Genomic DNA, 24,574 nt, shown 5'->3' with positions numbered 1-24,574 from the left:
CCTCCAATAAGTAATTGTGTAAAACTTACAATTATGTGTCAGAACATTTAGACTTCGGCAGCAACATTGCCAACTGTTTGTGCAGATGAAATGTTCTGGCTCTGATTAACAGAATTGTAGAAAGCATTCAGGAAAGTTTCTTTTTATAGTTTTCCTGATGATGGAATGGACCTATGGGGTTTTTAGCAGGTTTGATGAGTAGCAGTTTGATGAGTGTCTACTTTATGGTACGATGGTGCATCAGATGAATTTATAGAATTTATATAATTTTAATTATGTAATCTATATATCTATATGTTCTTCGCTACCATTGCAGGCAATAGAGAAGGTTTTGCTGAAGAGGTTTTCCTAAACATTCTCTGGAAGATTTCTATACAGTTAATGTAGAGAAGACACTCAAGGAGTTCTCAAAAGGAATTGAAGGTTTGCAAGTCACAAGCCTGCATGATGACTAGTTTTCAGTGTAAATTCCATACAGAAAATGTAGAGACAATGCTGAAGGAGTTTATCAAAACAAGAATAGATAGTTTGCAAGTCACAAGCCTCTGGTCAGGTTAGATTCATTGTAAATAAAATACATGTAACATTGTGTTTATATTCTTGTGACATTCTCTAACCACCTCATACAATTTCACATTTCTGACAAGAAAAGGTACCAGTATTCAAGTTGGCCTCAGTTATTTAGAAATATTTGATTGTTTGCCTCTGTAAGAGTACTGTAAGTTTGTATAATGATCACTGTGTTAGTCAGTGAATTAGTGGCTTAAGGTCTGCTAACTTTCAATCATGATAAGGGATGGTGTTTTTCAGTCACCATCATTTTTGCCTCTATGTGTCTACTTATATAGTGGTGAAAAATTTGGGTCTTTAATAAAGTGGAATAATCTCAACATTTCATATTTGTATTTCTTCTCTTATTTTCCCAGGTTAAAACTAAAACTTAAACACTTCACCATGTGTCAAAAGTCAAAATATTTTGCTCTGTTATAGAAAACAAGTACATACAAGGAGTGCGAGGAGAACTAAAAATATTGCAGGACCCAAAATATATACGCAACAACAACACTGTAGATATGGATATAGCCCTGAAACTGTACAACAAAGACAGGTTCGTTTTTTTTCCAGTATTGTATTGTTTTTGTGTGTGTGTGGAGGAGGGGGTGGGGAGTTTGAAGGAGCTCTTTTACGAAGCATTCGAAACATGTGTCCTGGAGTAACTTTCCCGGCAACATATAGTGGAGAGCTATATCACCATGGTAAGTGCTCTTGATGTCCTGAACTTTTGTGTCACTTCTTAATTTGTGTCTGAGTATCAGTTATATTTATCCTGAAGCACTACTAGTGTATTACCAGTACTTCATGATTAATAATTTGAAGCATTGTTATTTCTGTTCTGAAGTATTGTCCTTATGATTTTGTATTCTAAGGCATTAATTGTAAGTCATGATTTTTATTTCTGTGGGATTTTTTTTAAGGATTCTGAAGCATTACTCCACGATTTCTGTCCTGACATTGGTTCATGATTCATATTCTTCAGGGGTAACACATGATTATATTCTGGAGTATAGTTTATGGATTGAGTACAAATATCCTGACATAATTCAGGTAATAATTGGAGATCAAAATACTTCATGGTTCATGCCAGAAGTATGGATTAATACTGTAGAGTATTAGATCATTTGTATATAGAAATATGATCATAATTTATATCTGTTTCTTTAATTTACATGTATGCACATATTTATATATCTTTATGGTTCATATTCTTGAGTCTTTTTTAGTGTGATATCATTTTTTGTAGAAATTATATCATGATGTTATTTTATGGACTATTTTACATCTTGGTCGAGTGGAGTACATGTATTATTTCAGTATTTATTTTCTGGAGTTTTGTTCAGAGAAAATATCTTTTGCATCTTATACTCATAACGCCTACATTAAAAGATTTCTCCAGTGTGTTTTCTTTGATGTCTGTAAATAAATTATTTACCGTTGTAGCAGCAGGACGTCTAGCCAGGGAAAGGTATATGATCTCTCTTAGTTACTGGTGGCTGTTGGTGTCTCTGCATTGTATAGACATCTTTGTATCACCATTGTGCTGGTGTACATTTTCACAGCAATAATTTTTCAGGATTTGTGCCATGTATTTTTAAATTGCATGGATTTTAATCTAAATTAATTTAGACACTTATTTGTTATTCTCCTTTTATCTTACCCTCTCTATTTCTCTCTGTTGTTATTTTTTTTTTATTACTAGTTTCTGCTGCAAAATATACTTCACATGCCCCCAAGTCCCAAGGATCATTTAGAACTTTTTGGCAGGCCTGTTGTTGCATTTATGTAAATGTGCTCTCCCCTACCATACCCGATAAACACAGATGGTTTGCCTCTGTGGGATGTGTCTTGATTTCTCAAAAGAATGCATGCATGCATGTAGTCAGTATTTGCCAGAAGGCATTGACATGTTCTTTATAAATGGTCTGCTTTGTATTTTGCATGAGTTCACAGGCTTCAAACTAATACATGTAGGTGACACAATGGGAGACTTAAGGATAAGCTGCACAAGCAGTCCATATCACAGTAGAACACATTGTTTTCTTCTGTGACAGTGCATGTATATTTCATACATGTATATGCTTTATGAGCACATGTACGAGAGCTCATAACTTTAAATGAGATGGAAAATTTGTATGTTATTAAGTAATGAAGTCCCAGTGTTTCTCTAGCTCCAGCTGTTAATGTTTTTTACAGACTTGGTCATAGGGAGTGATTAATTAAAATGGAGAAAATCACAAATATCCGGAAAAAAACCTGCTGAAATATTAAAATACATGGCGTGGTTGAATTATGTCAAAAAAACGGTTGAAAATCTACTTTCAAATTCTTGCATATCCAATGTTTTGAATTTGAATTCTTTTATTGCTTAAGGTAAAAAATGTCCTCCTGTAACGTGTGATGTGTCAAAAATGTTAGGCAACTATTTTTGATCCCATTTACTGTAACATGGGCATCGAAAAAAAAGTACTTTACAGCACATGAATGAGGAAATTGAGGAACTGAACATTTGTGAACTTGAGAAGTTCCTAAAGGATAGAGTTGTCATCAGATGATCTGTAAATCAATGTCAACAAACGTTGCCTAACGTTTTTCACAAGTCACATTATACAGCTGGACTGTTTTTACCTTTGACGACAAAAGATTTTGAACTCGAAATTCCCCTACTATATTCTCAAACTGAATACCATCATAACTGTCCAGAGGGAAAAGATAAAATTATATGAAACACAAAGAACTTCTCATTAAAGTACACACATGAAAGAAACGTTTTTAGAGACATGCATGTTTGCAGCTTTGCAAGAACAATGAATATTAAGAATTCATGGTTTTGAGCACCCGGATTCCTCACAATGAGCAGGAGGTAATAAATAATATGGAAATATCTGGGGAAAATGCTGATTTTTGTTGATTTTAAAAATACCACAGGACATTGAAACCATCCTATCTGAAGGCTAGATACATTTTGCTTACTTTTCCGTAAAGAATTTCTGACCTAGAAGCTATATTTCGCCTTCTTTATGCTAAAATCTTCTTCAATGCCTATCTCACCTGTGTTAAATTTGCTTTGTTTACACCTCCAGTACTCTAGTCTGGTGACTAGGGTGTGCTGATGATTGGCTCAGAGCACTTGTGACATCACTGCAAAACTATGAATACTTGTCATTACTATGATGGATTAAGGCTGTTCAGATTTTGTTTGATTCTGTTACACTTTGATGGAAACATGGGTAATATTTTCTTTCAACTGACTCTGTAGGCCACTTGAATAATGTCACCCCTCTCTGTTTTGTTGCAGTGTTAATGTATATGGCAAAAACGAGGAGGAAATGTTATCTGATAGTTTTTGGAAACTAACCAAAAATGTAAGGGACACCAGTCAAATAAATGAGAAAGTGTAGCAAACTGCGGCAAAAAATAAAGTTGATGTGTCATGTATCAACTTATTTGTGAAAAGTCTTTGATGTGATGTAGTTTGACAAAACTAATTTCTAAACTGTGATCTGCATTCATTTCAGATGTTCTCATTGAAACAAGAAGTGCAAATTCACGACATCTGTGACATTTTGCTAAAATTCTATGTTATCATGTTAAGAGATGGAGTGTCAAAATTTTGATGGACCGGCCCATCATAAGAGATAAGATGTCATAAAATTAACTAACTGATCGATCCACAGACCAGCATACTTCTAGTGTTGCTTGTAATGATGTTTTTTTGTTAGCAGTTCTTCTGCCTTATTTTTTATTCCTTGTTTGATTTGGTTTGTAGATATTTTTGGTTTAGATGATGAAGCTAACTAGCTTTTTGTCACTGCCACCTCACACTCACATATTGCTTATTATCACTAGCATGAGGGATGTAACAAACAAATTTAGTCCCAGTTTTTGCAGTTTTCACGTCTTTCCTTTCTGAAAAGTCCTTACATATGTAGTGGTTTTATTTACCTATCACCCTCTGTCAATCACATCCTGTTTTTCCTAAATTTATATAAAGGAATAATTTTGAGAGAAGCACTGAATACAGCTCACATATGTTTAAACAGTGTACTGGTTACTTAGATGCATTTTATTTTGTAGAGAAGTTTATAAATAATGTAGAAATGTTTCTAAATATACCATCTTTGGAGTAATTCAGGTTGATCTGATTATAAAAATGGTGTTGTATAATCTTAAATAACTTTTGGCTGTGTGTTTAACAAGTGCTAAACTTGCTTTTATGCTTGTCTGACATGGTTAGATATTAAAAATCTTAACTTAAATATTGAAATATGCTGTAGATTTGTTTACACATGCATACATGAAGATGGAGAAATGCTACTACCCTATTTCATCTGGTCTGCTCAATTTAGCGAATTTATATGTAATTGTAGCAGGAATATAGAGTTTCTTTTTCCTCACATGGTTAGGCCATCTAATGAACAACATACTACTGTCTTTACTTTTCCAAAAGGCTGGTAAAGAAATGTAATATTGTCTTACTATCCATAGGCCAGGTGCAACAGGGAGACAAGACAGAATCAAACAGTGCTGTGAAGATCTGAAACAAAAGTTGATTGAACTGAACAATGCCAAGAAACAAGAAATGGATGGGCATGTAAGAAGAGCGGTGGAAAATTTTGTTGCAAATGCTCGATACAGGTTCCTTGCAAATGATGGCCCACGTATCAAAGAGGTTACAAGGGAGACACCCCTTATGTACTAGTAAGTCCTATAAAGCGAGTACACTCTACTTAGATTCATCTTGTTTGATGTCTCAGCAAATGCATACATTTAGATCATTATAAACATGGAGTAATAACCAATTTAAAGTGCCAATTGAAAGTTGTGTTTTTTATACCATTTATATCTAATGGGTATCTGTCAAATGCCCAAAGTTTTCATCAAATGTTACTTTCCCAGCTCATCATAGTGATGTTACAGTGGAAACAGAACAAAGTTACAATAGAAATCAATACATTTTGACATTCTAGAGGTTGTATTACACTTATGTTTTTGACAAAATAATGACTCAAGGTCCTGCTTCACACTAGTGCAACCACATGGGATTAAAAAAATGGATTGTGTCCCCAGTATCAGTGTAACATAAAAAATTGACAAGTTTGTTTTGTGTTGTCAGCTACTTTGTCCAGCCAGCTAGTCATATTGGATCAGTGGATAAAGAGGAGATGATGATGAACAAAGAGGGACAATTCATCATGGCCACCAATGGATGGGTTATGGGGGATGACCCACTAAGGAACTTTGCCGAAGCAGGTCAGTTAAATATAAGGGGGGCAGCATTTCAAAAGTTAAATGATGTTTCGTCTCCACTGGTTAAGTAACCCTTCACTTAAAATAGACCCAATATTGTGTTATGTCATACTGTAAATGCCTTTTTATTCGCGTGGTATTAACATTTGCGGATTTCAGGCAAACACATTTCCACGAAAATAACTGCCATCGAATATAAAACCAAAGTAAGTAATTTATTAATGTAGCATGCATTACAGTTATAAATTTGTTAACAATCACTACAGTTTTAATACTTTATCAGCCACTTTAACTTGAAATACCAAATTGTATTCCAGCTTTCATGAATCCGGCTTAATTGATCGTCAGTTAATCTTGCTTTCTTTTAAGGAGGCTTAGCTCAGTCTAAGTATGGCCACATCGGGACTTTGTTGTTCTTGTTGATTTATTGGCGTGGTTAGAGACATGTGGGCCTGTAGTGGGTGTGTGTACGTGATACAATACATATGGTGAGAGAGGCTGTTTTGTTATGGACTGTTCTTGCCTTCCAGTCAGATCACCTTTTTCGACACTCCCAATACATCGCTCTGAGGCTTCCGCACTTCATTCTTCCTTTTCATAATGATTTCTGAAAAATTTTCTCTCTTGCAGACTCTAATATATACCTCAGACGAGAACTAGTAAATTGGGGTGACAGTGTAAAGTTGCGTTATGGAAAATCTCCTGAAGATTGTCCTTATCTGTGGAATCACATGACAAAGTACACCCAAACAACTGCAAGGATATTCCATGGGGTTCGCCTTGACAACTGTCACAGTACGCCACTTCATGTGGCAGAGGTATGCGATAGATTCGTAGAGTGGCAGAAGTTACTATTGACAAACGTTTTTGTTAACACCACAGTGATTGGTAAATGTCATTGGTACCACATGTGCATGGTAAAGAATGTGGTAATAGTATGCTAGTACTCTAGTCAGTGCACTTCTTTGTAGGGTGTACAAGTAGTACAGTAAGTGTTGGGAAAGAAACAGAATGACTGATCAAAACTGTTACCTACTGCTGAAAATAAATTCAGAAAATTGGTTTCTTGACATTGACTATAATAGTAAATAGGTATATGTAAATAAAGGAAAGGTTTGTTGAAATTGTTGCAGTATATGATGGATGTAGCTCGTCAAGTGCGTCCTGACCTCTATGTTATTGGTGAGCTCTTCACGGGAAGTGAACACTTGGACAACATGTTCATCAACAGACTGGGAATTAATTCACTTATTAGAGGTAAGCCTAAACTACTGTTTGTAAGTCTGCTGATTCGATTTTCTCACCTGAGGTGATTGGCACTTAACCAGTGATCTAACAGGTTCTAATAAAATGAAATACAACATTTTTAGCCTCAGGTTTATGTTAGGAGGTTTGTCAGATTGTTGGTGAAGTGTGCTGTTTTTCTACATGTGCTCATATTGCCTCCACCCAGAAACCTTACCCATAAAGAAGTTCTAGAATCTGGCATTAAGCGCCAAACACATAGATAAATCAATTTCTCTAAAAAGGAGTTTTCCTGTCATATGTCAGAGGCTATGAGTGCCTGGGACGCTCATGAAGAGGGACGTCTGGTGTACCGTTATGGCGGCAGTCCAGTGGGAGCTTTCATACAGCCTCAGGTGCAGCCTCTCAACCCTGCTGTGGCACATGCCATGTTCTTTGATCAGACTCATGACAACAAGTGCCCCATAGAGGTGAGAAACAAGGACTGTAGAGCTTTGCGTCTAACTGACTACAAAAAGGTACCAAACAAGTAATACCAATTGAGTGCAGGGAATGAAATGGCCTTTTCCATAATGTGGCATTCATGGCGGAATATGTGTATGAAGAACTCGGTGAATTCAGAGAGCAGATTGTGGCTGAGTGTTAAATCTCTAGGACACATGAGGTGCGAGGAATCACTATTTGTTTGGCCTTGGTGACAATGTCCAATGTTCTTTGACAGCTTCTCTGGCACCAATGTGATGTACATATATGGACATCATAAGATTGTCGGTCACTAAGTGTAGGTCATTGATTTTTACCCTGACACTCTGGTTTCTGCAATTCATAAAACTGACTGCCATTGTGTAAGTGAAAATTTGTTGAGTATGGCATTAAACATCAATAAAATATATAAATAAATATATAAGTAGGTAAGAAGGATTCATGAAAGAAAGAGAAAAATCAAGAGTTTTTTTCCATATTTCCTTTTTGACTTTTCCTCCACTTTGTCTTTTTCAGGTGAGATCAGTATATGATATCTTTCCAACAGCAGCTCTAGTCTCCATGGCATTCTGTGCTTCAGGCAGTAACCGTGGATATGATGAGTTAGTCCCTCATCATGTAAGTTCTCTCTGGTCACTTCATCTCAGTTAAGGTTTTCGTTATAATCATGAACATGAGATTTAATGTAATATTCATTAATGACAAGTTGAGATTTAATGTAATATTCATTAATGACAAGTTGTCTGAAAAAATTACATTAATCACCTAAATTATGTTCCATAGTGCCATTACATGGCGACAAACAGGTAGAAAAATAAATATGTTAGAAATATGAAATAAATATGTAGACCCACCATCAGATTGTTGATTTCTTGTAAAGAAAATATCACAGTTTTGTCTTCACATATGAACTGATTTTAAGAACATTGCAAAGATAAACAAATTGAATTTGTATAATATGTAACAAAGATGTGGATGATAACAGCAGAAATTGGTCAGCCTGCCAGTCTGTGACATAATTTGTCATTTTACCTTTTAAAAGCCTACACCAACTTTGGTCACAGGATATTATTTTTTGAAATGGTATCTTTTCATCTTCCAGTCAAGAAATTCTTATAACAGAGATGTGTTCTATGAAACTGAGAGGAGAAACCCTAACCAATATCAGTACCGTTGTCAATTTTCGAAGAGTGGAATGGAGTTAAATTAGATATAGAAGCAAAGAAACATATGATTTGGCAGTATCATTGCAAAAAAAAAAAATCTTCATTTCAAAGTGTATGACCCAGGTGCAGAGTATTATTTGGATCATTTGGTATAATCTTGTTGTTGATTGAGCTTTGGAATTGCTCTGTGTTAATTAGCATTTTTATTTTTCTTCTATATGTAGATACATGTCGTTTCTGAGAAGAGAGTGTATTCCTCCTGGTCTGACAATGAGAGTGACGAGGGTCATGTCACATTGACCTCTGGAATTATTGCTGGCAAGAAAGTTCTCAACAAATTGCATTACAGGCTAGGAATAGAAGGTTTCAATCAGGTAAAACTTGGCTATAATTTGTCTTCAAAGTCATTCTTAGATCATTAGTTTACTTTGAGACGAGAGTGGAAATAATCAGTATTTTCATCTAAATTTTGATATGTAAAACTGCACTTTCAGAAGCACATAAAGGTTTTCAGTTTATACTTTTTATTCCACTGTTTCAGCTTTTCTGATAAGAAATCTTCAAAAACACTCTTAAGTGTCCCTGTTAGGTGGGTAAAAAACTCTGAACTTACAGTATGTTGGTTAGGGTTATCAGCTTTAGGATTTCATAAATTTTGTGAGACAGTGTAATCGGTCAATGTTTTAGCATGCCAGAAAATGTGCATGTACTTTGAGAGTACTGCTTTGTCTACCATGCTGTTTATTATCTCTCGAATTACATGCACAAGTTCTGGCATGCTAAAATATTTAAAAATTACTCTGTCACATACAAAATGAATGTTTATATGCTATTGTATGTATATTTGTTTTATGTTTGTATTCCAGGTGTTTGTTGATCAGGTAGACAGTAATATAGTGTCCGTTACGAGACATAAGCCCAGCACTCACGAGTCTGTCGTTTTGGTGTGTCATACTTCCTTCCAGTTTCCTGTGAATCCACGTGATACAGGGCATATTCGCCCACTGTCATTGTCAGGTAGGTACTTGCACAAGCACAAAGCATCTGTGTTAGGTCATTGGATATATAAAGCTGTGAGGTAACTCTTATTAAAAACTTCTAGTAGACTGAGAATGATACCAGGACTCAGGTCAAGACACATGCACCAAAGTGTTATTCATAGGAGAGAGTTCATATTTAAAATGTTTTAAGTTGTTGTAGACAGGTGTTGCATAGAATTTACATAGTAGTTGATAAAATTATGCTTTCTAATAGTATGTCTGACATTCTGACACTAACTGCCATCCCTGCTGAAATTGTTCTTTATGGTGCTGGAAGTTGCAATCTAAATCAGTTGTTGTTTTCATTTTTGTAGGAAAAGTCGAAGAAATTCTACTGGAAGGGAACCTTGTGTCCAAAGGGCCTGATGAGTACAAGAGAAGCAGGTCATTTATCAATGGTCTGCCAGAACACACACTGCACATTCGAGAAAATGTAGCCGTTGATTCCAGTGAGATGGTGAATGTTTCAACAAATGAAGACCCAAACAACTCTCACGTTCACCTGAAACACTTTCCCCCAGGCAGTGTGGTTGCCTTAAGGTGAGCTTGCCATCACACTTTCAGCTGGTATTAAACATTATTATATATATCCATTATGTATGTCCTTTCACCAGTTCCATTCATAAATTAAAGTCTTTAATTCTGGATCTCATTAAACTTTTGACTAAAGGTGACAAATATTTTGGTTTTTGTTTGACAGAGTTTCACTGGCCAGCCCAGCAAAGGAAGCGATTTTGGAATATCGAAAGTGCTTGAAGCAGTTTGGCTTCGTTGTTAGGACATATAGTGGAAGAACCTTGGCAGAAAACAAGTCTTCTGATTTTAGGGGTATAGTTTCCCGACTTAATCTCTCTGATGTCAACAGAGCCCTTTACAGGTGTGATGCAGAAGAAAGGGACGATGGGAAGGGATTTGGGGCCTATGATGTACCTGGCTGTGGTTCAATGGTATTTTGTGGACTTCAAGGTAAGCATAACAGTTTAACCATATGTATTGCCATCACACATTTAAATAAATATACATATAACATACTAATGTATGTACTTCAACTCCTCAACCCTTTCACACATGAAAGAGCAACTTTCAGTGCAATTTATGAATGTTTTTAATTTGATTTTAGAGACAAAAATACAATGATTGGATTAGCCATTTTCAGGGCTTCACAAAAAGTATTTTATCAGTCAACAAACAATAATACCTTCAGAGTATGCTTAAATATTCACCTTGCAAGCATCAGAAACGGTTGAAAAATTATAGTAATTATGGTCTCAGTAATGGACTGTGTATTAGTGTATAAAATATTTCTGTATTTTAGACAGCTGTATGTGTTGTTGAGAAATTTAGTTACGTTTCAATATTTTCAGGTGTTATCTCCTTGCTTTCACACATTCGACCACACAATGATCTGGGTCACCCACTTTGTAACAATCTAAGAGAAGGAGACTGGTTACCTAGTTACATAGCAGCCAGGCTAAAAATTCACCCAGGAACAACTGAGGTATGTTCCAGTAACATTTATGAGTGTGTAAGTCCCTACACTCCAATAGACTTTCATTTTTGAGAATGGATAACGAAACTTTTAAATTGTAAACATTATTTTTGCCAATGTAATAAATGTAAATTTCTTATTATTATATTGTTTTTGTTCCAGTTAGGGAATTGGTTTGAACATATCTTTGACAACTTGAAGAAGATACCTCGTTACCTGATTCCGTGCTACTTTGATGCTGCTGTGACTGGAGCGTATATGATACTTAGAGACCAGGCATTGTCTCTTATGTCTGAGTATGTTACTTGAACGGTTTAATAATACCGGTATTTAATTTATTTGGTATTTTGGTAATAAATAACTAGGAATTTCCAGAGTGTAGACAATACTAAGAAAAAGCTACACATTTTGTGTGTAGACACATCCTTAATATTACCTAGATCTGAAAAAGGAAACTTTCTCCTTCTTGTGCATTTTAGTCCAAAATTACCCAGAATTATGGTAGATTTTGTTGCTCTGAATTTATGAAAAAGGTGTAAGTAATAAATGTGCATTTACCTTATTTTTCAGTTTTGTTAACGATGGCTCCACTTTCCTTCATGCTCTAGCAATGGGCTCAGTTCAGTTTTGTGGCGTTGTTAAGTCATCGGTGTTGCCAGAGTTATCAGCATCCTTGACAAATCCACCACCTGGGGAAGTTGATGAGGATGCCAACATCAAACGAAACCTAACACTAGCAGCAGGTGTGGCCAAAGAACGGTTGTTATCCAAGAATGCATCAAATATACGGAGCAAATTTCTTAGTATACTTGTAAATATTGTTAGAATGTGAGGTGAATCATGAAACAATTAAAGTTAAATGGTTTATCCATACTACTTTCGTAAGAACATTATTTCCCAGTGATTTTCAAGCTTCAAAGTTTTGTCAGAAAATGATGCAGTAAGTGATGTATACAGGCTTAGGTGTGCAGTAATAAGGCCCATTTACTAGTAAAGGAAGTCCTGGCTTTTCGTCTTTATAGGTGATAAATTTCTTGTTACATGTATTGTAACAGAATACTTCTGAGAGTCATTTTTTTGCTAAAGTACATCTTTTTATGAATGGTTGTTTAGTAGTCAAGACTTTATCCATGCTGTGAACAATTTTTGATTTTGCAGGGTTCCCCCACTTTGCCTCTGGCTATATGCGATGTTGGGGCAGAGATACTTTCATTGCCCTAAGAGGACTTCTGTTGCTCACTGGTCGTTTTCAAGAAGCCAGGTGTGGAAAGGATTTGAGTATACATGTATTATGTTACGGTTTTCATTTACTGTGGACAGCTATGCAAAACAGCAATATTATGTTCCTAAATAAAGAAAAGTAAATGACATTTCCAAACAGACTGTTTTATTTATCTTATGGATTTCCTGATTAAAACCTAGCTCTGTGTATTTCAGGACATAAACGTTGCAAATAACGACTACTAATACTAAGATCAAAGTTTTTTGGCTTACTCTTAAAAGGATATGTCAAGATTAACTGCATTAAATAGAATATAGTAAATATGTTGATTTCTGATGTATGTTTTTCAACGAAGACATGTTACAAGCATCTAACCAGCTGTATAGAATTATGTTGATGGCAGACAAGTTAAAATATAGTATTCAGAACCATGCAGTGATGTAAGTGATGAAAATTCCTGCTCATTTTTTTTTAAATGGCACTATATAAATTGAATGGCCTATGTGCATGCCAAATCAGTATCGTATGAAAGGATAGTATCGTATGACTGGGTGTTAACATCATGCCTGGTGCCTTCGTCATGACTTTCCAGGGAGGAAACTCTATAAATATGTGACTATTTCGACAGGCTTTCTGCTAAGAGACAACCATGTGGTATTACCAGATTAATCTTGAAAGCCCCAATTAAATGCCAATCACCATCAGTCACCAATACAGAAGAGTAGTGCACATCAGTCTACATTTTGTTATACAAAAGTATATGGTGATGATATTGAAATTGACTCAATTTTAAGAACATTCCTGATTTAGCTCTTCATTGTTTTGTGTTTAAAGAGCCTTGATACTGGGGTTTGCAGCCTGCTTGCGTCATGGCCTGATTCCAAACCTGCTAGGTGGAGGTTTTGGTGCGAGGTTTAACTGTCGGGATGCGATCTGGTGGTGGTTACAGTGTATACAGGACTACACTAAGTTAGCCCCAGAAGGAATTAGTATACTGAAGGATAATGTTAAGCGATTGTTCCCAAGAGACGATTTTGTACCTAAATCGGTATGTAAACATTTTCCAGAAGTGATTCCTTGTAAGTGAATTTAAATGATTACCAAAATTTGTATATTAATTTAACTTGCTTTATTTATTTATTTATTTATTTATTTGATTGGTGTTTTACGCTGTACTCAAAAATATTTCACTTATACGACGGCGGCCAGCATTATGGTGGGTGGAAACCAGGCAGAGCCTGGGGGAAACCCACGACCATCCGCAGGTTGCTGGCAGACCTAACTTGCTTTACTGAATACACCAATTAAACAGAGGAAAGAGCCACTTAAAGAATGGCTTTCTGAAGTATTAAATATCACATTCACTTCATGATAGAAGCCAGAATGCATGCTTCAGTACGTTTGACTTGTTGCAAAGCTTTTGGGCCATTATGTAAAACTAAAGTTGTGGATCTGGAGATTACATGTCTATTATCTTTCCCTTTTGAACTACACTTCACGTATATATACATAGATATACAAACTGTATTAAGGCTTGTATATGTGAACATACTTACCTTTTGATTTTCAGGCAGAATTTCAACAAGCACAGTCACAGCTTCAGTCCACAGAAGAGGAACTTGTTGTAAGTCAAATCATCAGTGACAAGTAAATCAGTTCACACTTGTTGTTATGGGATCTTCAGACTACCTCAAACTTGTATGTTTCAATACAGCTTCTGCTGGCTTTACAGTGACCTTATGTCTGGAGGGTTGACAGCTTGTCAAGAGCAGTGGTTTCTCCATCGCCCCACTATTGAAATATTCTTGTATGAAACTCCATTGAAATGAATAAATAGTATAATGTGAAACTTTAAGGCTGAAGGCTTGAATATACATGTAGCTCTTCCTGGATCAGTGTGTTGAGCCAGCTATACTGAGAATTAACATATAACACAGAACTACTGCATAAGACATCATTTTGAGATCGTTCACTACAATTCAGTAATGTGTAGCTGAAGGGCCATTTCACAAAGTGTTGTGGGGCAGGTCTGTATCATTTACGCACCACCAGCGTCGTAAAATCAGTTGAGTTACAAGCCCTGTAATATTCAACGACGGTATCACAAATTATGTAGGGCAGCAGCAGACTGTCTTGGCCCAAACCATATTCATCTCCCTGAAGGTTGTGGAAATGAGAAGACGGCATCTCACCGGACAACCCTTAAAATTAATTAACTCTTATGATATAATTTTTCTCTGAATTTATTACAACTGAAGAACTTAAATTTTGCTCCTTCGTCTTTCATGCGTATAAGAGATGTTTTTTCTGTTTTCTTTGATAAAATGCAATAAATTTATTGAAACATCAATGTTCAAGCTGAGGTGCTTTCTCTGACGTCCACAATAACTAGGTCAGCACTGCTTTCATCTTGAAAGCCACCACTACAAAACTGAAGAATAAAATCCAGCGACAGTCGAATGCCTGGATCAGCCTCGGTGGTACTTAGATTTTTTTCCATTTGTTTCAGAATTGAGCATGAATCTAGTTGTACAACAAGCCTTTTGTAATTTTGTAAAGTCAGCAGCAAAAGCCTTCCGGAGGCTACAACCTGAACCAGGAATACTCTGGCTGTGCATCTGCAGCTAGGCTATTTAAACAGGGTCGCTGGAGTTCCTTGTAATGATCTAGTAGGCTTACTGTATCAACAGTTCAAGCAGTGGAAGAAATATTCTTCCATTATGTCCAGTTTTCAAGGAAACTATGTTCAACACATGGGTCTTCATTGCCGAAGTCCACAACTTTTATCCGCCATAGGCTACCTCATAGACTATTATACACAAAATACCTTCGACATTAGAGAGGTAGAATATATGTGACGTCAATTTGATCTCGATAATGGAGAGGTGCTAAAACTCTGTCAAGATGAAGTGTCACTTAAGTTTTACAGGGTTGAAAAAAATCTGAAAAATATTTAATGCCAGTTTAAGATACTTTGATTGGTAGGCTTTCAGTGGACATAAACATTAGTCAGGTGCTGTCTTTCTCTGGCGAAGAGTGGTGGTTTACTCCAGGTGCCATAGTTTTCACCACTCATTTCTCCAAATATTATTGTCATTATGAAAGTGAAAAGTTGTCATGTACATAGTTAAGCACCATTGATATAAATAAATGTTCATGAGCATGACTTATTCAGTACAGTGATTGTCAAGCATCATTTTTTATGCAATGAAATCTGTCAAATACGATTCTCAGATAATTATTCATTTTTAAGGTCACTTTTTTTTACTGTTTATGCTGTGTCTTGAATGAAAACTGAATAGAATCTGTATGGGTATGTATGCAGGAACAGCCACTCCAGGATGTGATGCAAGAGGCTCTTCAGAAACATGCCAGTGGTGTGAAGTTCAGGGAGAGAAATGCTGGAATAGGGATAGATTGCCATATGAAAGATGAAGGTAATTTAATGTTCTATTTTATTGTTTGTTCAGTGCCCTTTGATATCTGTTTTTATCATCGGTTGTTAAGGTATTGATGACTATTTCAGTTATTGATATTGAGGTTAATAAGGTGATAAACCAGTGATAAACTGTGATGTTGATACTGTTGTGATTTCAGTTATAATTTTATTTTGATTTGATTGGTGGGGGCATGAAAATCGACAGAAGTTTTATTATATTTCCCATTAAATGGCACCATCATGACCGTCTACAAAGTTTCTATGATGTCAGAGTTGAAGTTTGATTTATTCATTCCTTGGTGTTTAATGCCCTACTTAAGAATTTTCACCTGTATGACAGCATGTTTATTGGTGGAGGAAACCAGGGTGGGAGGAGGGAACCATTGACCTTTGCCAATTACTTGACAAACCTGCTGATTCAAGCTGCAGCTTAAACAACATGAGCTACATGTAGATTTGAACGTGCCTCCTGATTGGTCAAGGACAGGTTCAGAATGGCTCTTCAACCTTCTGACTGGGCCCCAATAGCACAGTTGGTAGAGCGTCTGTTTCGAAAGCGGTAGATCCAGGGTCAATCCTGGGTCGAATCACACCTAAGACCTTAAAAGAGGAAGTTGTAACTTCCTCGCTTGGTGTTCAGCATTAAGGGGATAGTGCAGCGACTGGTTGACACGTATCAGTATAATGGCTTGGGCAGGGCGGCTTACTTGCCTTTGGTAAGGCGTCTCAGTGAAGCAGCACTAGATAAAAAAATGGTGGAAATCCGTCCTGCAACAAGGAGACTCTAAGGATTCCTTCATCGTCATATGACTGAAAAAATGTTAAGTACGACGTTAAATGCCAAGCACTCACTCACTCACCCTTCTGAGCCAGGTTGCCAAATTTAATTATGGCATAACATGTATCTGTTGCTACTAAAGAAGAGAACATTATATGACTCACAGAACGATCTCTGGATAACCATCACTATTTCTTTGTCTAGGTTTCAATAATGAAATAGGCGTGCGCTGGGATTGTGGGTTTGTGTATGGGGGCAATGAGTTCAACTGTGGCACATGGATGGACAAGATGGGAGGGTCTGAAAAGGCAGGAAACAAAGGAAAGCCTGCAACCCCTAGGTAGGTGAACCAATTGTAGTAGCCAGAAACTCACGGTTAATTTTTCGTTGTTGGCATCTCATTCCTTGGCATATAAGGGGAAGGTTAAAAATGTTATTTCGAAATGTTATCAAGTCAGTAATTAACTGAAAGATGGGAGGAAATATGTTGATGTCTCATCATGGTAAGATTAGATAGTAAATGTAAATACAGGTGCCTGCAGTTTCACAGCTTCCAAGCTGTCTACAAAATAGGTTTTCAACTTCAGAACAGTTTGCGACATTACAGTGTTTGGAACAGTCATTTAGCAACTCAGTGATGCTGGTATAGTAAGATGCACAGTGGGCTTTGTGAAACTATCTTGGCAGTTCAAGAGTATGTAATTGTCCACTTACCTTCTAACTTAAGTCTGTGTTTAATGAATGGGCTTAAATATCGATGTCTGAAATAGGGTGATGTCATGTAAGCACTTTTAGTGAGAAAAATAGTAATCATAGCTGAAATACGTTCATATTCCACAGAAAGTGCATCCCTTAATTTTAGCTCTCAGTTTTTCATGTACAGGCCATTAAAATGGTGTAAGGGCCTCCTTGGCTCAGTTGGTTAGCGCGCTAGGGCAGCGAAATGACTCAGGAGCCTCTCACCAATGTGGTCGCTGTGAGTTCAAGACTAGCACGTGCTGGCTTCCTCTCCAGCCATACATGGGAAGGTCTGCCAGTAACCTGCGGATGGTTGTGGGTTTTCCCCCGGGCGCTGCCCGGTTTCCTCCCGTCATAATGCTGGCCGCCGTCGTATAAGTGAAATATTCTTGAGTATGTCACAAAACACCAATCAAATAAATAAATAAATATAATAGTGTAACTTCAGAATCTTAAAATTATGTTTTTGACTACATCTTCAAAATTTATAAGCATGAACAACAAAAGCAGATTCAGGATCACCATCCCAAGTACATAGTTTGAAAATTTAACAGTTTAGAGGAGGTCATGGAATCCTAATAATAAGGAGTGAAATTATTTGTAATCTATACCACTTTGCACCTGTGTGTGCTGCCTCAGTACACATGTTGTTGTTGTTGCAGAGATGGGTCTGCTGTGGAGTTAATTGGGCTTTGCAAGTCAAGTCTTCGCTGGTTAGTTCAGATGAACAAGAATGGACACTATCCCTACAGTGGAGTAGATTATGTGTCTGATGGTAAATTGCTGTAATTATCTTCACAACTTGATGATGAGGTAGAGCTATGCCCATTTTTCTTCTCCCCAAAAAGTGTTGTTTTTTTTTAGTGGCCGATATAGGTCATAAAATAGTTTTATGACCTAAAAATGAACAAACCTTAAAACCCTTTTCTAAGATCAATAGAGCTTTAAGAATCCTGCAAAATGAGGCAAGAATTAAATGAAATTTTAGTTAAAATATAGTTTGTATACCTTTCACTTTTTATGTCAATACATCATCATAGTATCCGAATGCATTGGTTTAATTTCCTACGGTCCCTATGCAATTTCACATATCTGTACATGCTTTTAATTGTTTCAATAAAGAAAGCCTGACATATTGATTTTTACACAGGGACAATGGTGAAGGTCACCTTTAGTGAGTGGTCTCAGCTGATCTTGGATAACTTTGAGAAGCGGTTCTGGATAAGTGACACCCCAGATGTTGAAAGAGAGGAAGCCCCAGAGTTGATAAACAGACGAGCCATTTACAAGGATGTCTACAAAGGCTCACAGTTCTGGGCAGATACCCAACTGCGACCAAATTTCTGTGTCACAATGGCAGTTGTAAGTTTGATTCACTTCTTAGCATGACACTTGGATTGCAAGTGCATTACTGTTACAACTTTCTAGATGGTAGTTTCCATGAATGAAACATTGTCATCATATTAATAATAATAAAAAAAATAATGAAGTAAAAATGCTTGATGCAAAGTAAATTACGCAAAAAAAAAAAATAATAAAAGTAATATTATCATGAAGAGCTACCCTTGACATGGTTCCTGCCTAAAGGTCCTGTGTGGAATGTGGATATGGTAGCAAACAGTGAGCAAATAAAACCAGTTTATTACTGTTCAACAGGCATACCACAAGTGTGTTGGTAGAAAACATGGCTAATTGTATAATATGAATCTGTTTGACGTTTTTTTTTTTTTTTTTTTTTTTTGAAGGCTCCAGATATGTTTACCCCAGAAAATGTTTGTATTGTGGAGTTCATTGTACTTCAAAGAGTGGAAGGCCTGGGTCTAATTGACATCCTCAAGTTTTAGGATTTTTCTTTTTTGAAGGCTCCAGAATTGTTCACCCCTGAATATGCTTGGAAGGCACTAACTACTGCCCAAGAGGTTTTACTGGGTCCGTTGGGAATGAAGACTCTAGACCCAAAGTGAGGAATAAACATAAAGCTTAATGACTTCCTTTGTAAACAAATATAAAAAAGCCACACCAACATTGTGAACAGGAGGGATAAGTGCATTTGAACTGTATGCCAAAGATAAAGAAAATTAATAATACTATATTCTTTGAAAATAATGGTCAGTTGTTTTTAGTGTTTCATTTGTTATATTTTCTCTATAGCATATGGTATAAAGTGATCTTAGGCTGAGCTGATTGTAACCAAGGTGACATATATTAAAAGAAAATACTGTCTTGGGAGTTAAAATCAGCCCAACCTGAAAAAAGGCTTAATGCACCCATGTCCCAGAAATCAACAACCTCTTATTTTTTACTCATTTAATAAATTTTCTGTGCAGAGATTGGGCCTATGCTGGAGACTACGTAAACAGTGATGATTCTGGTGATCCTAAAGTTGCTAATGGGTTTAATTACCATCAGGGTCCAGTAAGTACATGATTACCACCATATTTGCAATATACCACACATTCTGCAGCTGAATTCTATGAGTAAATCAAGATTTTAAGTTCTTTATTTAGCAATTTTGGAAAATTTAAAAGAGGGAAAGGTGCTTAGTATGCTGTACATACAACTTGTGAACTTAAGTTTCCTTATGACTTTGTTCAGTAAATTATACAAAGGGAGCACATCTAATAGTATAACAAATAACTCTGAAAGCTTGATTGTTGATGTTTTATTTTATTTTAACTGAGTGATGATTTAATATATTTTTACCAGTGTTAACATGTGAAATGATTGAAAGACTCTCTATTGCTCTAGAAGTTAAGAAGTTTGGATTAAATAAAGAAAAATTGTCGTCACGCAGGAATGGATATGGCCAGTTGGATACTTCCTCCGAGCTAAGCTACATATTGCAAAGATCCTGGAGTCGAGTCAGCCGGGATTATTAGAGGAGACAATCATGTTTGTTAAGACAACCCTCACTAGGCATTATGAGGAGATTATGCGATCCCCATGGCAGTCACTTCCAGAACTCACCAACTCAGATGGCAAGGTATTCCAGTAAACTTGTTTTTATTCTCTCAGGTTAAGTTAATATACTTTTTTTTTTCTTAACGTCCACAAATCATTACCTGTCAGCAGTAACCAAAAAAAAAAAAAAAAGGTCTGGTGCTTTGGTATCTGTATTAGCTACTGTACCAAAGTATATCTACCACTGACATCAATCAGGAGCAGTTGGTCCCTGGAAGGACCGGATCTATCCTTAACATTCTGAGTAAAAGGTATAAGGCTTGTATATAGTATATATCCCATGTAATTATATGTAACAGCTTTCTGAAAGTTTTGTAGGTGGTAAATTAACATCACAGTTTGACAGGATTGTGACAAGCAAGGTTTACAGTACATATCTTGGAATTAAACTTATTGAACTTCAAATACAGAGGTTAACATATTCTCATGTTGATAAACCTATCAACGTTGCAATGTTTTTGCATAAGATACTGTGCTGTTTAAGAGAACTTGTTTGATTGAGAACTGGTTGTTTACATTTATAACCATCTTGGCAAGTTTGTTGACATTGCCATGTGTGTTTGTACTTAGAGTAATATGACTAAGTATACTAGGTGTTAAGTATATATAATAATGTTTTATTTGATTTTTTTCTTTTGCTTACAATTTGTTTTTGTGTTTATGCTTTGTCTGATTAAGGTCAGATTACATATATAACTTAAAAGTTCTTATTACCCTAATTCCTCAGCCTTTTTGCATATGAAAGAGCAACTTTCAGTTCAGTTTGTGCACATTTTTAATTTAATTTTGGAAACAAAGCTCCATTGGCTGGATTGGCCAGTTTCATTGCTTCATAAAAAGTATAATTTGATCAGTCAACACAGACTAATACCTTCATTATATGCTTGAATTATTGCAACCATGCTAAAAGTTTGAAGAATTATGTACTACATGTACCTTTATCAAGTCTTTACACCTGATGTTTCATGTTTTCCTCAATTCTTTTTCTGCAGTTTTGTTATGACAGTTGTCCAGCCCAGGCCTGGAGTGTGGCGACTATTCTGGAAGTTCTGTATGACCTGGAGCAATTGGAAGCAGACCCCTCACCTTAAATCATAAGAAATTGAACGTGGTAGCAGTTAGGACAAAAGTTAAAGGAAATGGAAGGGGTTGCTATTTAGACCTTATTGTGAAGCTTCTAGTAGACACAAAATGTCGCACTATGCAAGATTAACATTTTTTGTTTTTAGTGGTGTTTTATAACAAAATTAGTGTCTTTTTTAGATAGAACCCTGTGCTGCAGTGGGAAGAGTGCTAATGACTTTATCAAGATGTTGTCTTTGAATTCAGTGTCTGTAACTTTTCAGTTTTAGTACTGGCACCACTGGTTTTAAATATTATTAAGAAATATTTTGTACTGTGAATGTTTGTTATAAATTTTCCATGGTTTGAAATTTGAAGGAAATAATGGAAACTTGAACACACCTCTTTCAAGGTAGTGAAATAAGAAAATCTTTCCTTAAGAAAGAAATATTAACATTGCTCTGAAAATGCATTATTTTATTACCTTGATTTAGGTTTACCTGGCTCATAAAATCTTCATTAAAGATCTGAATTTCTTTCTTGAGGCCATATGGGTACGTCAATGTATCTTTAATAGTGCTGAAAACACTTCTTCATAGTAACCATATCTTTGTAGTGCTTCTCTCTTTGTCATCAAATCATATTGGTTTTTGACTGGCTTTATGGTTTAAGTCCAGTTGTTGTTGGTTGCACTGCAGCTATATGTCAGAAAGTTTCCCTGCCACCTGATGCGGTGTACTGGTTGTTGTTTTTCAGAAAACTTACCACCTTCACATATATACCATACATAAATGCATAAATCATCATTATATTTTATCACAATTTGAATATGTAGAATTTGCATTGTGTTGAATTCAGGACAAAACTTTGATTTTACAATTGTATAGTCAGCATTCTAACACATTCATTTATTATAAGTGATAAAGTCTTAGCCATATTATTTGCCGGCTTGGAACTCAAAGACATATGAATTGATGATAAAAAAAAATTATTTTATTTTGGATTACTGTTATAATGAAGTAGAATCCCCTGCTTATCATAATTTTAAACAAAATTAACGTACAAATTTGAGACAATAAATCTGTAAATTTGTGTAGTAAAGATATATTTATTATATGTTCAGCATTAATTTACCGGCACGTATCCATGTGTCGACCATTACATGTATATTATACCCTACTATCTTCAAGTCAGTTATCATCATAGAGAGATGTTACAGTCATTGTGAGGAAGAGAACATCACTACACAAAGAACAAAATGCTTCTGTGGTCACTCGATTTTATCTGTAGACTAAACAGTTTAGCCCAACCAATTGTGTGTGGTGTTAATGTTTCCTGGTAAATGGTTAATATTAAGGTGGGACATCAGGAATTGTCAGCTCGAAAGAAGTGATCACTTGTCGAGCTGACAATTTCTGATGTTTCACCTCACAGCATGTACCACATGTTTTATTATATCCAAAAAACAGTACCTTATCGAGTTGTTCTTAAAATCACTGAATTTGTACATTGATAACAGAGCTATAACCACTGTCCAGTAGTTTCTTTACGAACAAGCAGACACTAGAGAGGTCTCAAAGGGAGATAACTGCTGTGGAATAAACGCACGTGATTGTTGGATATTAGCACAAGATCGTTGGATATTGCCTGGTGAACGTGGGATAATGCTTTGTGAGCTTGACGTTACATTCCTTAGTAGCCTGATCACTGTACATCATGTTTTGCGGCATAGCATGTGACCGTCTCTCAACCAATGGAAATGGAGAATAATCTTATGAGGTATAATACTGCCATGTATGTAACTTGTGATGCAAGATTGCTAGGTTACCATAGGAAAATCCTCAAACTGATTTTAGATATTCACCACTGGCAGTATTAATGTTTCAAAGTAGTATTATTCATAAAAATGGAAAATCTTTGTCCATAACTGAATTTGATGCATATTTGCTAGATTTGGTAGGAATGTATTTGTATTTTTCTTAGTTTTCACATGGCCCAATGTACATGTGTCATTTCAAGATTTTGTATGTGATAAAGTATCTAAAACGTATCTGAACTTGGTGATACTGGATTTGTATGATCCAATTGACTTGCATGTGATGCATGTATAATTGGAACTAAAGACTGTGGAAAATTTATGAAAAGATGAACATTATCACAGAATATTATAAATAGATGTACATGTATAGGAGTATGTATTATACCATAGTCCATGACTAACATGCCCATTTTTCTGATTATGAGAGTTCTATAGATTTTGGAAAGGTGCTCTGAGATTTGCTTGGAACATATTCTACTGCAAAATTGTAAGTTTCAGCACCAAAAAAAAATATTTTGTGACATAAAAATGCATTTATATATATATATATATATATATATATATATATATATATATATATATATATATATATTGTACATATACATGTATGTACATATACAGGTATGTATAATTGTGTGTGGATATATACATACATAGTATACATATATACATGTTCGAAAGCAAAAAAAAAGGAAGTGTTTCCAGTTGTCTTATATGTGGTAATATCCACTGCAGCTGGTTACTGCGGAATGACTGGTACGTGTGATAGGCTACAATTGCTAGTGTGCTTACATGGACTTTAGAGCAATCAGCACAGTCAGTATCATATTCACAATTCACATCACTATGTTTTGTGTGTTTATTGTCTTATTTGAGGATCAAATAAGTTCTGTCAAGAGTGTCACATGAAGTAAAGCATCAACCATTTGTTTCCACCCTACCCTTTGCCATCCAGTGAAACCAAAGCTTCTCTTACATATACACAAATTTGACTGCAACAACTGACCTAAAATAATCTAATCCCGCCTTGTGCAGGCTAACTCTAGATATACACGAGTATACTTTATAAAATCAATGAATACACAAGTTAATTAAGATTCATTGAGCAAGGCATTCTGGTTTAATGTCTTACTTAAGAGTGTGAAATGTCAGTCGGTGAAGTAATTAGTGAACATTAGAAAACAGATAAATTATACTCACTGAAATCAAATATGTAATTCTTTCCATTTTTTAAAAATAGCAATACACTAATAAAATTCAACATAATCAGAAAAGAATGATTAATTTGGGTAAAGACAGCCTTTCTAAATTTTCGTTAGAAAATCTT

The 24,574-nt window shown here is 35.7% G+C and overlaps 1 protein-coding gene across 2 annotated transcripts; it reads left to right on the top strand.

The window, feature by feature from the left end:
- Positions 1–343: 343 nt before the first annotated feature.
- On the top strand, positions 344–22,535 carry LOC135471914 (glycogen debranching enzyme-like). 2 transcript variants are annotated; one of them, XM_064751352.1, is made up of 26 exons: positions 344–423; positions 991–1,108; positions 5,044–5,256; positions 5,672–5,808; positions 6,436–6,623; positions 6,939–7,062; positions 7,357–7,520; positions 8,050–8,151; positions 8,924–9,073; positions 9,566–9,716; positions 10,054–10,279; positions 10,440–10,705; positions 11,104–11,237; positions 11,391–11,524; positions 11,799–11,971; positions 12,387–12,489; positions 13,285–13,498; positions 14,021–14,074; positions 15,776–15,887; positions 16,872–17,007; positions 18,068–18,180; positions 18,556–18,767; positions 19,268–19,365; positions 19,733–19,820; positions 20,200–20,388; positions 21,359–22,535. In XM_064751352.1, the coding sequence occupies exons 2-26, from the start codon at positions 1,074–1,076 to the stop codon at positions 21,455–21,457; spliced, it is 3,615 nt and encodes a 1,204-aa protein (XP_064607422.1). In that variant the 5' UTR covers positions 344–423; positions 991–1,073; the 3' UTR covers positions 21,458–22,535. The 2 variants fall into 2 exon arrangements, with proteins under 2 accessions (XP_064607422.1, XP_064607423.1); XM_064751353.1 differs by lacking the exons at positions 344–423; positions 991–1,108 and having other exon boundaries at positions 1,152–5,256; positions 19,250–19,365.
- Positions 22,536–24,574: the final 2,039 nt, after the last annotated feature.

Source organism: Liolophura sinensis, chromosome 7 (assembly GCF_032854445.1).
Source record: "Liolophura sinensis isolate JHLJ2023 chromosome 7, CUHK_Ljap_v2, whole genome shotgun sequence".
Classification (NCBI taxonomy): domain Eukaryota; kingdom Metazoa; phylum Mollusca; class Polyplacophora; order Chitonida; family Chitonidae; genus Liolophura; species Liolophura sinensis.
This window is presented reverse-complemented; position numbering and strand designations above follow the sequence as displayed.